The sequence below is a fragment of the Rhipicephalus microplus genome, chromosome 3, assembly GCF_043290135.1.
Source record: "Rhipicephalus microplus isolate Deutch F79 chromosome 3, USDA_Rmic, whole genome shotgun sequence".
In the NCBI taxonomy this organism is placed as follows: Eukaryota; Metazoa; Arthropoda; class Arachnida; order Ixodida; family Ixodidae; genus Rhipicephalus; species Rhipicephalus microplus.
This window is the reverse complement of record NC_134702.1, coordinates 199,886,470-199,899,436: the sequence shown is the minus strand read 5'-3', so window position 1 is coordinate 199,899,436 and position 12,967 is coordinate 199,886,470. Positions and strand designations below refer to the sequence as shown.

The window sequence follows — 12,967 nt, the reverse complement described above, 5'->3', positions numbered from 1 at the left end:
GCAGGTAATGATAATTCACTACAGTTTTATTCATCGCGCTTGTGGTTTTCTTTTGGAACAAGTGATCAATGTATATATGAGTCAAATAGACAGAGTATCCGCCTGTCTTCAGGCGGATACTCTGTCTATTTGACTCATTCAAAGGCAAGGTAGTCTGAGAATATGAAAAGCACAATATGACAAAGGTATACAACAAATGCATCTCGCCTTAAAAATAAATTGTAACAAATATTGTAACAAATACAAAGAGAACACAGACAACGCACAAATCGCTAGAATTGGCAGAAGCCGAGAAGCTGGTGAAGTATGACACACCGGGCCATTGGGTAAGTAAGGATCTATGGCAAAAACACAGCACGCAATGCTGATGAAGAAGAAAGAAGTGACATATACACAGCAATGAAGTCGCGAATCACGCCTAGTGTTAACCGAAATAATGCATAGAAATAAAGAGCGCACAGAAACCACACGACACAATAAAGCAGAAAGGCAAAGCTGCAGTCTGCTGGCTGTGCTTAAAAACAGCTAGCCCAAAATGAAAAAAAAACAGACTTGATGCCTGCTTGTCCTCAGAACGGTAGGGCTTTGCAGCTTGCTCACTACGTGAAAGTCAAACTTTATGCTACAACACTGGCAGGTCTTGTGGCTCTTCTTATGCGCCGCCTTCATCCCAAGTGATTCGCGTCTGGGTGTTGCTGTGACACTTGCGAGCTAAAATAGATTGTAGTCATCACTTATCCAGAAATGTGGACCTTAATTGGTGCTACGAGAGCGGTATTACAGGGCTAATAAATAGGTGAAGGAAACCACTTTGTCTCATTATTTTTCACAAAGGCTCTACATCATACGTTATCACTCACAAGCTATATACAAATAAAATGGCAGCGTCCGCCGCCCCATCAAACGCTACAAGTTTGGGTATTCTTTTGAAAATTTTGATGGGCGAGATGAGGAGGTTGATGAGAAGCTAAAATACGAAAAAGCGTGATAACGTGAACCATGCCCACTTCATACTGTGTTCCTTACCCGCTCGAAGACATTTCAACAAGCGGTTTTGTTATCGATATATTACTTGAGCTGGAGAGATAAAGCATACACAGTGACCAAGCGACCTACAGTAAAGTGTACAGTTCTCCCGCATTTGCTACAAAAATACAAACAGGATACCCAACATTCTTTTTAAGGTTATGCAAATCACTTCGAGTGAATACGCAGTGTTCCTACTCCTCATAGCGGGTAACCAAAACAATGTATGCAACGAAGGAGTGATCAGTCCAGTTGAACTGAATATAAGCATATAAGACCATAATGAAGTCTGATGTAACGAAGTAATGACATAACAAAGCTATTGCAGGATTCGGCTCAACTCGAATACTTTAGTGTAAACGCACCGCTAATTGCTAACCTTCGAACTTGTCAAGCTGTATGACTGAAATTGAAGACTGGAACCTAACCCTAAGTTTTGGTTCACAAAACGCACATACCAACATAAACGAACCCGGCAAAACATTTTCAGAAACTTCGCGCGACACCCAGCAGAGCAGAAATGAAAATCGCCAACACTTGACAGATGGTGATACAAAACATCGCACACTTTCAGGTGATGTGCAGTGGCCTCAATCACGGCAAGAAAGTGAGATTCAAGTTGTTGTACGTATGCAAAAGCTGCTTCGGATGGCACAGTGAGATTCCCAAAACGTTTGCTGGGGACGTGGTATGCTTTGAGCATTGTGAAATACTGGTGGGTACCCTTAAGCGTCTCACTGTCGTCTTTCAGTAACTGTGGGCAACTGCAACCGTCACATGCATTCCGAAGGAATTGTTTGATGGGAAAACCAGCTACATAATATGCAGCGAAGTCATCGATAATATGGGAGTGAATGTTGGTTGCAAGTTCAGATAGATAGTCTAGAGCGGGAAAGTCATCAGGCTGTGGCTGTGCACACTCCTCATTATCCACAAGAGACGCACTGGTGAGGGAGAACGGCGAGAGCTGCTCCTGGAGGAGGTCACATTCATCATCCTCGACATTTCCGTATTCTCACAGCTTGAAGAGTTTTCTTATGCAGATGTGCTTCAGGCCACAAATAAATTGTGCTACATTGGCGTTGGTGTTGCAACCCTGTTTTTGCCTAATGTGGCCAATTATGTTCTCCAGAGGATCCTGTTGGCGGAAATGTTGTAGGCCCGTGTGCTCAGATTTGGGTGCCCGTTAAAGAACCCCAGGTGGTCAAAATTTCCGGAGCCTTCCACTACGGCGTCTCCCATAATCATATATATAGAGGTTTTGGGACGTTAAACCCCACAATCAATCAGAGGATCCTGTTGAAGCCTGCGTGTTAACAAATATTCAAAATTGTAATTTTTGGAGAGGTCGTCCCATAGTTGGCAAATAGCCTGAATTGTAATTTGCCAACATACGATGGTTTGTGGTTGACGCCTGCCAACAAACTGCCATGATGCAATCCAGGGAAGCTGGCATCGGAGGAAGTCAATCAGCTCTGAATCATTTTTCATGATTGCATGCCGCAGCTTTTGTGAAGTTCTTTTTTTTCTCGAGCTGTTCAAGGCATCGAAACTCCTGTTTATACGATCACAAAATTGAGCTGTAGTGATGGGCGAGGCAGGCAGCACCTTCGCATACACCATTGCCGTGATAGCTACGCCGACGCAGCCGACGTTGACGAAAGCGACGAAAGCTTCCCGCTGTCAGTCATGGATGGGCTTTTCGTTGGGTGGATGGTGTTTATGACAGTACGGCTGAAGAAAAATAATCGAGTAAGGTGTGTTGAATAAATTGTTTTTATGTATAAAGAACATACCAGATTTGGGCGTATAATTATTTTTTGTAAAAACAATTCTGTTGCATTGATTATAACTGTTTTTTTTGCGCTTGCGTCCTCTGACGTTTGGTGAGAGCACTAGTTCGTTACGAAGTCGTGAAGAACTTCCTGAAGCCTGGTTTTGCGAGTGCCCTCTCTTGCCTTTTTCTTTCTCTATGGTGGTAGACTAATCCAGTTAATGCAGCGAGAATTGGCTGAAGACATGAGACACACATAGACAGATACGGGGCTCTTCTGTGTTTATCTGTGCTTCTGCCTTCGTCTAAGTCACACTATATTCGTTGAAGCATGCATCAACTCGCCCAATTCAAGGTATTGTTGTGGACCACTCAGCTTCTTTTGTTTTCTCTGTCGCACTAACTCTCCGCTCTTTATTGTTTGATTTTAGTTAACTCTACTTGGTCTATTTATTTCCCCCTGTCTGCTGCTGAAAAGCGGGAACTAAATTTCTTGCTTATAGGTCTTCGTTTGCGTATTGTTATGTATCTAATAATATCCGTTTCTGTGGCACTTTGTGTACCTAAATTGTTCTCAGAACGTTTTCACCTATTTTCAAAAAACGCCTTCATCTGACGAAACAAAAACAACCACGCACAAAAAACGACGCTTTTGACAACAAAGTTGTATGCTGTTGAATGTGCCTCTTTTCTTCAATTATGTTTTTATCTGTGCTTCAACCATTTGAAGATACCCTTGCTACCAGCAAGGACATTTAGCCACGCCTATTTGAGACTTGTATCATATAGATCACAACGTGAGAACAGCAGTCGACTGTGAAACACTACTGTTTATGCATTTCTAACACGCGCTTTCTTCATGATGCACATAGTCTATCAAGCAAAGTCTTAATAATACTATCTTACTTAATGCGAAAGCGATAGCAGCAACGTAGTGTGACAATACAAGACGTGATCACGATAATTGACAACATGACTAACAATGTTTATATTTATTTGGTTTCATTAGACAAAATCACGATGCTGATAAGGAACTCTGTTTGCCGAAAACTCCGAATTGTTATTGCTAGCTGTAATTAAACCCTAAAACACCTTAATCAAAGACCACATGCTTATGTTTATTTATTGCCCGTCAAATTGTTGTCGCCTTGGTCACGAGTCGAAAACGTGCTCTGAAGAGTATTGCGACCACGAGATTGCGACCATAGATGACAACAAAACGAGTGCGCACATGGCGCGATCAGGATAGCATCGTACATTCATTGTTATGTCGATTGAACTTTTAAATACTACTACAAGTCATATTACGTGGTCCCAGAGTGTAGAAATACCTCTTGCGTTGGAGAAAGAAGTAAAGTAATCAGTCTAGGCGTGACTCGGCGCACCGGGCAATAAACGGTGGATGTCAAGCATGCGCCCGAACATGCAGAGTACGACTCATAGTACGTTCCCATAACGGTGTAATCCAACCTAAGGCAGACGAGGCACTCTGACGATTCACATGTGCAGTTTATTGTGAACACAACTTTCCTCATCCCACATTTTTACTATTTTTAGAAACAAAGTGAATCCATATGCTCATAAATGAGAAGAACGTTCACGTGCAAAGTATGTTAGGTGTTCCAAAGCATTTTTATTTTATTTTTTGTCTAATGTGAATTCAAAGAGCGTCGATGCATGTTTAATTGGGAGAGTTTAAGAGTTTGGGCAAGTGCGTTCTGTTGAGTCCACAGTGTGGTATTTCCTTTTCTGTTGAAATTTATTCAAGTGTGAACCGTGTGAACCTTAAAAACGCCTTCGGGAAAGGTGGAGAAATGGTGACCATAAAGCAGCAAAATTACGGGTAAACGCCAACTCTTATCGAGTGGCTACCATTAACACTGCAGCTTGCTTACTTGGCTGCTTCATAAGCGTGTTCTGATTCTCATTCTGATTGTGATTCTTTATTTCAGCATTCATTTACAACAAATGCTAGGACAGAAGCAAAAAGCTGCTATAATAGCGGCTTGACGAAGGCCCCTGCCTCTATAAAATTTGGCAGGAGACAATACACGTACTCAAAAACTGAAATGCATCGATATACAAATTGTCTTCCGAGAAAAAATAATCAAACTAATAAAACACTGAAATGTGTGTTGCAAATTGACAGCACAACAAAAACTTTCCCTTTTTCCTTACACAGAAGACACCTTTTTTTAGTTAACAGTTCACAAGGTTTACAAACACAGTCGTAGAAAACATGCATCATGGTGAAACCACACAGATCTTCAAGTACATAAGAGCATGTAGGAAGGCTTTACACACACCACAAAAATAAAAGATATACCATGCCTAAGAAACAAGAAAGAAAAAGCAAGCGCATATGTGACATAAAAGTACTCACATAAAGCCGAACGGCAAAGAAAATACTTCTTTAACCTTCAACGTGAAATAGTATATAAAGTAATGTTTTAACCCTCAAGATCGTTAAGCAGTAATGATATACGGTACGGTAGCCGGTCCCTTCCATGATTGGTTCGCGAAAAGGGGACGGCCCAAGTTTCACGCTCTCTGATGTCATAATTGAGTTGATGTGGTTAGTTTAACTTGCAAAGATGAATAAATGCACCATGGTCTCGTTTAACGCTTTCTTTACACTTCATGGCAAGGTTAAACTCATAATGGTAACGAAATGGAAGAAGATTAAACTGAGCAAATAATGGACTTGTATGGCTCTCATAAGGAACACACGCAACATGCCGTAATGCTTTTTTTGTAGTATAAATAATGTCCTGGAATTCTTCTTTGACATAGTTCCCCATACTAAATTACAATAATTAGCATGAGAGATAAATATTGTATTATACAACAGTAGCCGTATTTTTAATGGAAGAAGATCGCGAAGCCTACACAGTGCCCCACACGCTTTCGCCATACGTGTTGCAACACGTTCGATGAGTTTGTCCCACAATAAGTGCTAATCAAAGATTACACCTAACGTTTTAACGTCAGCCGTGACTTTAATTCGTTCTGATCAATAGAATATGTTTAGATTACGATTTACGTATTTTTTACGTTGGTGCAAAAAGAACAGCTTTTGTTTCTTTAGATTTAACCAGCAAAGAATTTGCTTTGCTCCAAAAATACAGCGTTTCGAGAACAGAGTTAGCTTGTCGGAATAAACAATCAGTACTACGCGACTGCAAGAAAAAGCTGGTGTCATCTGCGTATATTATATAATCTGGTAAGCTGCTAATGTTCCCTAAATCATTTATATAGATGTTGAACAGCACGGGTCCTAATATGATTCTTTGAGGAACACCAGCTTCCAGCTTCAGTGGGTCTGAGTATTCACCCGAGATGCAAACGCATTGTTTTCTGTCCATCAGGTAAGACCTGAGAAGATCCAGTGGTAATCCACGAAATCCATAATGTTCTAGATTTTTTAGTAAAGTAACATGGTTAATCCTGTCAAAGATTTTAGAAAAATCAACAAATACACCTAATGTTAATGTTTTCTCTTCAAAGTCATTCAAAATTAAATTCTTTTCTGTTAATACAGCCCATTCTGTCGATAGGCCCTTACGGAACCCAAATTGGTAGGGAGTTATTAGCCGATATTTAGGGGCGAAGCTCCTTATAGCGGCACTTGTTCGTCCCTCGTAGTCTAATATGTGCGCAAGTGCATCCACTAAATATCTAGTGCAAGTTTAATTGGTTTAATTTTCAGACCATCAATGTCCCTTGCCTTACTGTTCTTTAAAGATATGAAAGCAGAGTAAACTTCTTCAGATGTCGTGGGCTCAAAAAATGCCGTGTGTAGATTGGGCGCTCCCATGTAATTGAGAGCGTCTGTACTGTGAGCGCTAAATTTTAAACTTGCAAAGTGTTGATTGAAGCGGTTTGCTAATTCAACACCCTTTAGCTGTTTCCAATTCTCACTAACCTTGAGCTCTTCAGTGCTTAGGCTTTGACTTAGAAATTTATGCAGTGCCCAGCAAGCTAAATCACCCTTGGAGTACGTATCACTAAACAGTTTTTTCATGTATACTTTTTTTGCATCTCGAAGAAACTTAGTTACAAAATCACGGTATTTTTTAAACGCAAAAAGATCTGATACTGACTACAATATTTTAACTTATTACAATCCACTCAAGAATATCACTACCATGTTAGTCGATGCTGTCTAGGTCGGATGAAAAGAAACCGACTTATCTCCCTTGGGCATCATAGTTTGCTGTTACGTACCCTGTTACGAGGAATATGACATCCGCATCGGCGTAGAGGGTGTTGTTATGCCAAGTCATTACCGCGCCCAGTTTTTCCAGAGTCTCCGACGCATTTAACTTCTTCTCCTTTGTAGTGGTATTTTTAACTATGCCTTCCTCCTGAGAGTCAAAAGAAGCGATATGATTAACGGCATTTAGAAAGTGTAGCGTAACATAACGCTCACCTGAAGTTTCGACGATCCGACAAGTGTGAGTAGTATTTTAGGATCTTGATGTAGCTTGAAGAACTCCTCGGCCTATGACAGAGTACACAATGCTAGAACTTATCTTCTTTCGTAAACATGTATGCCAACCAACATTATTATACAAAAAGCACTGTCTGTAGCATGAATGGCAGTGTCAGATAACAAGATGATATTGCCAAAGGTGTTGCAGAATAGTCAGTTTCGTTATTCGTTAAATTCATAACTTGCTATTTTTCTCGCTTCATTTTTTAGCTGGTAACGATGGGTACGAACCTCTAAATAGCCTGAAAAATTGTGGGAACCTAAAGCTTCGCCTTTAGGTGTTGAAATCGATAGCAATATTGTGTCCCTAGTGCGTACTGAAAACACGTAATGAATGAAATATTTTCGAACTTCCTATGCACCCGCATCGGCCCTTAAGGTAACAGGCACATTAATGTGTATGCCTCTTGTAGTGGGTGACTAGGTATGAACAATGAGTCATTATGATAATCACATGTTATGACGCCCAATGGCAATGCACGCTTATACCACGTATTGCTACTGCAATCCTTCATGTTGTTTTGTGATCCAAAATCTTGATGGGAGCTGACAAATGGAAACAACGTAGTGGGATAGTGATAAGATGTTCACGTGAAGTACCTCATACTCACTGGCTGACGTTTCGATAGGAAGACTTTTTATTTTGAGAAGCAGTCGTCATGTTGTGTTGTGAAGCATGTATACAGAACGCGTGCGTTTATAAAGCATGTAAGGTAATTTGGCTGAATTTTCAAGCATAGAAGTTTCTTTCACCGTGTTCACAAGCAGACGCGCGCCGTGTGACAACAATATTAAAAAAACATCTTTTGATGAAGTGCCTTTCGACATGTTTTTCCTCACGGGTATGCACAGCCTATGGAAGACGAGTATGCAAGACCGCAACGCAGAACCCCCTATTTCTTCTAGCATATATTTATTTTAAAATGGCTCTTCACCAAAAAGTATTTATGAATTAATGAACTTTAAAACGGACTAGTACCTCATCTTGGTGAGGTCCTTGGCCTCATCACCTGATCTGTATAGCACGATTTGAAGAACTCTCGCTGTTGTGCTGAACTTCGTCAATCGTCGAGTGTTTCCTCAGTATTGCTAGAGAGCTTATTGTCTCTGTTTGATTGTACTCATGTTTCATTCAGTGTCATTTCTGTTCATTTTAGAAGACATTTAATAATTATCAACAAAGAAAAGAAAAAAGTGTAGGGGTGTAGAACACTCGCTTGCCACAAAAACAACCTGGGTACGATCCGCACTCAGACCCAGAATTTGTATTGTTTATTTAACTTGAATCTTTCTCAATTTTCCGGTCACGCACGAGATTGATTTTTCGCTCACAACCAACGACACTCACGCCGAAACCAATACCGGAATTTCTGCGGTACGAGCTCTCGCTGTGCGATACGATACAAAATTTATGAGATAGGTTCAAACACCACAAAACCATTTGCAGTTAGCAGTTCGCTCATCGTTCGATTGTGTTTAGTTGCCACAAGTGCGGGAATTATTACAAAGCCAAAACCACACATATCTCTTAATAGTATAATCCGTGACTGTGTAATATACACGTACGTCGGTTCAACATTGGTCACAAAAATACCCAACTTTCAATGAAAACGTGACAGAAAAGAGCAGCAAAGCTTGCAGTATTTACACTGCGTACACGAGAGGCAATCGTCAGCAGGCATTTGGCACTCTTTATTCTCGCTGTCAATAATGTATTCTTTCAGGATCGCTTCGAAAAGAAAAAAAAACCTTTCTTTCATTCGTACAATAATTTGTGCACCATGGGGCGCAGCATTCACTCATTTTGCAGGACTTGCAACGAGTCAGACGGGCGACAAGGCGGCAGGCGCCACGAGCACGTGTAAACGAAGCGCCGTGTGAGCCAAATCATGGCGGGCGCGGAAGGTGAGGCGGCGTCGACCCTTTCAAAGAATGGCCACGTTTTAGGGGGGGGGGGTGCCGGCATCGAGTCATTGTAGAAATTGTTTATCCTACGCCGCGTATGCAGCACGAAACTGTTGCATGACCAAAAGCTGCAGGAATGGGGGTTAACGATGAAGAGGCGGGTTATTATTGAAGTTGGGTATAGAGATGGTATCGTCTCCTTTTAAGGAACTTATATAATTGGATGGCTCACCGCATAATGGAGATGTGTATAAACTTGTGGATAATGCAAGCTGAAACTCTGTCAAAATGTAGAATAACTGGCTAACAAGGTGTAAAACAGGAGACATAAAGCACTGACAAAATCTCAGGGCAAAATAAACAACGCTGCATCTGTTCTGCAAGTACAAAAAAAACAGGTACGTTTGTTGTTCTTGAAGTCGTTGGACAATGAGGCCGCAAGAGATGTTACCTACATAAATGTCGAGCACGCCTTATCTTTGCTATTCAATTTCTATTTTAATATTATTCCTAATTTTCGGAGCGATGACAATCACCTACTATGACTGAAAGATAACTTTATCTTCTTCGTGGAGAAAATACCGAATTGTATCACTTTACTGAATCCTGGCTTTTCTAGCGAAACGTATGTAGCCTTGCGTTTTGCCACGAAAGACTATGAAAATAACACTGTTCTTTCTGGAGCAAGTCGTTAGTTATGTCCTGACAAACAAATGGAACAGTGACCCTCATGAGGCAGAGAAATCCAGACAATGCCTGATCCTGGGCCGGCTGTTCTGTTCTCTAATTCATCTTCCTCCACTTTCCATGTCTCCCACGCGAGCGAAAGCGCCGGTGTCATTCTTACTCATCATACTCGACCATGCCTGCTAGCCTCCGGTGGGCGGTACTGGCTGTTTCGCAGTCGTCGAACGTGGTCACGCTGCGACTTTGTCTGGAAATGCCGTGGTGGTTGGTGCCGGTCACGCTGTGCCTCTGCTTGGAGATCTGTCAGTGGGTTTTCCGGTGGGCGGAATCGACTTTGTCGCTGTGAGCGAACTCGACCACGGTGCGACGTCTTGCGACAACTTGTATACGCTGATTGTGGTGGGCGGCCTTGACTGCATCGCCATAGCTGCCAAACCACGGAAGGCTTGCCTTTATACAGAGACATTCTGCCAAACAAGGCAGAAAATGGCTGGTGCGGTAATGCAACATGAAACAGCCATCAGGGCCGTCTGAGCATTTTGCACTGAGGCGAGGGACGTTTTCCTGTGCGACCAGACGTCTGCTTGTCGTCAGGTTCCCACGCTGACTTGCGACGTGTGCTGTGCTTCTGCAGAGCTGTCACTGTGGGGCTCCCTAGCCTTCTCCAGCCAAGAATTTTTGATGCGTCCGTACATGAAATATTTTATTTGTGGAGGCTGGTACACTTTACAAGCCGTGTCCACTAGGACAAGGCTTGTGCTGGGTGGCCTTAGGCTTTTTAAAGATCTCAATGTTTTGGGAAAAATTGTCTTTAAGCAAGGAGGCCAATGACCGGTCAATGAGCGCTTTGCACGTAGATCTACTTGTTACTGGTCAGAGCTGATGTTGGCGGAATGCATGGCCAGGCATGTCTCACGTGGTAGCACGTCCAGTGCGACGTGGGCCGGTGCCTTCAAGTGCTCAAGTGATGGTGCGCAGGGGTGCAGATTTCGTTGTGGATGTCAAACACTATCAGCCATAATAATGAATGTTCTGTCGATTGCCAACGAGTCAGAGACACGGCTGGGCTTTAGTCCAGTGTTTGTACTAGGCCTAGCTGCGCGGCTTTCTGCCGGTGAGCTGCAGTGCGCACTGGCCGCCTCGAGGAGGTGCCCCTACCGAGGTACATTTTCGTTTGCCGTTAGGGTAGACTGGTGGCAGCAGTGAGATGGTAGTCAGTTCGTCCAAAGGCAGCTATGAGCTTATTGCTCCAGTCTGTCCAGCACTGCTTCCACATGTCTTTGTAGCGATGCCACGCCGCGGCACCATTTCGTAGTTGGTCCACAACCATGGGCCATTCCTGAGGCTCCGTCTATGCTTCGCGTACTACTATAACGTCGACGGTTGCCACCTAATCTTCGGCGTGGTCGTTAAAGCCGCTGATCTCCGATATTGCGCGGGCGGCTTGCGATGATGGGACCACAGTTCAAAAAGCACAGAGTGTCAACGCAAAGCCACCCAGCTGGTCCTCGAGCTGCATGAGGACCTCACGGAGCTCCCTGCGAACCTCGGCTGGGCTCACCTCCAGGTCGGGTGAGGCGGCTACGTCCAGCATAGCGTCAGCAATGTTCAATGCCGGAAGAATGGCGGGGAAGACGGTGGTGCTCGTCGCTGTCATGGCAGTGACTCTGACGCGGAGTCGCCTGATCGTACGCCGCAGTCCCGCGGCGCTGTCCGGTGATTCGCACGCGGAGCCCATGGTGATGTCCGAGGAGTAGGGTATAATCCTTTTACTCACTCGAACGCAACTATTGTCAGGCGGAGCTGTCGTAGCACCCTTCAGCAACTCAGGCGGTGAAAATGCCGTGGGCGGGTGGTTGTCGCCGCGGGAGGCATTAACAGCGTTCCCGAGAAACAGGAGGCTGTGCGCAGTCGTCGCGGTTCCGGAGTGCGTCAAGCAAGCCTATACGCGTTCCCTGGATGTGCATGGCTTTCTTTCAAGTCATACCTTCAAGCCACCGAAGAAACATTGATGCCATCCGTGGTTGATTCAGTGGGTAGCTGCAGCAGCGATCGGGTGGTGAAGTCTATGGCCGAGGAAGCGTGAACGGCGTTCCTATGAGGGAGAGACCCACGCTGCCCACGGCCCACGAGGTTGCAGGCAGGTGGCTTAAGGCGCAAGGTTGAATAGTCGAGCTGCGCGATAGTAATTCAGAGAAACAGAGACAACGCCCGATCTTGGGCCGGCTTGCATTGCTTGCTTGCTTGTTCCTATATGCCTTGGCTCGTACTCACTGTGGAGAATTGGCCATGAAACAGGTGGTTATTTACCGGGGAAAATAAATTTTTAAATTTGATCAAGAAAAAATATTTATTCAGTGATCTAGAGAATATAAGAGTGGATAACTATAAAGTGAACTACGAATAAAGTAGGTAAATAACTAATAATTGAAAGGAATAAGTGAATTGTAATTCCAAAAAATAGAACTTCAGTAGTTCTTACTGAAAGAGCAATAAGTCACTGATATCAGAGAAAACGTTTTTATAGCCTACGTGAGTTAATTGAGAAGCTTTTGGTAACGCGGTTATTAGGTCAATCTTTTAGGCTGTACTATGAAATCTTGCACGGCCGCGCACACTTTCCCGTTGCTGTGCCCTAGGGTATGTGGACCTAGGAATAGCAAATTTGACGTTGTCAAAGCTAAACCAAGGATTCGTAACGGTATTGCTAGTGATGCATTTTTAATGTCGAAAACTTCTACAAGAGTTCATTAAGTGCTCCGCAGTTTCCTCTTCTGCACAAAAATAACATAGTGGGGATGGAGTCAAGCCTGCTCTAAACAAATACATATTTAAGGGAAGAATACGACAGCGTAATCGAGTGATTAAAACTTCCAGGCTTCGGTTATGACATAAGGAAGTTTCCCAGGGTCTCAATATATGGTTAAAATTCAGAGAGTTTTTTAAAGATGGTGTAGAGAATTCTTACATCATCATTTGCCTCCGAAATCTAGAAGCTACTATAAAGGCTGTTGTAGTGGTAATATTGATAGCTGGTCCGTATAACGCCGCTTTCGCTAGTGCATCAGCTGTTTCATTTA

At 43.2% G+C, this 12,967-nt stretch overlaps 1 protein-coding gene across 1 annotated transcript in view; it reads right to left on the bottom strand.

The window, feature by feature from the left end:
- The window catches only part of LOC119159896 (uncharacterized), a 150,341-nt gene that overhangs the window by 80,953 nt on the left and 56,421 nt on the right, over positions 1-12,967 (bottom strand). The window contains exons 5-6 of the mRNA XM_075890662.1: positions 7,233-7,304; positions 7,028-7,167 (exon numbers count right to left, since the gene is read on the bottom strand). Of these exons, the coding sequence (XP_075746777.1) occupies positions 7,028-7,167; positions 7,233-7,304 (212 nt within the window). The remainder of the gene's footprint in view (positions 1-7,027; positions 7,168-7,232; positions 7,305-12,967) is intronic.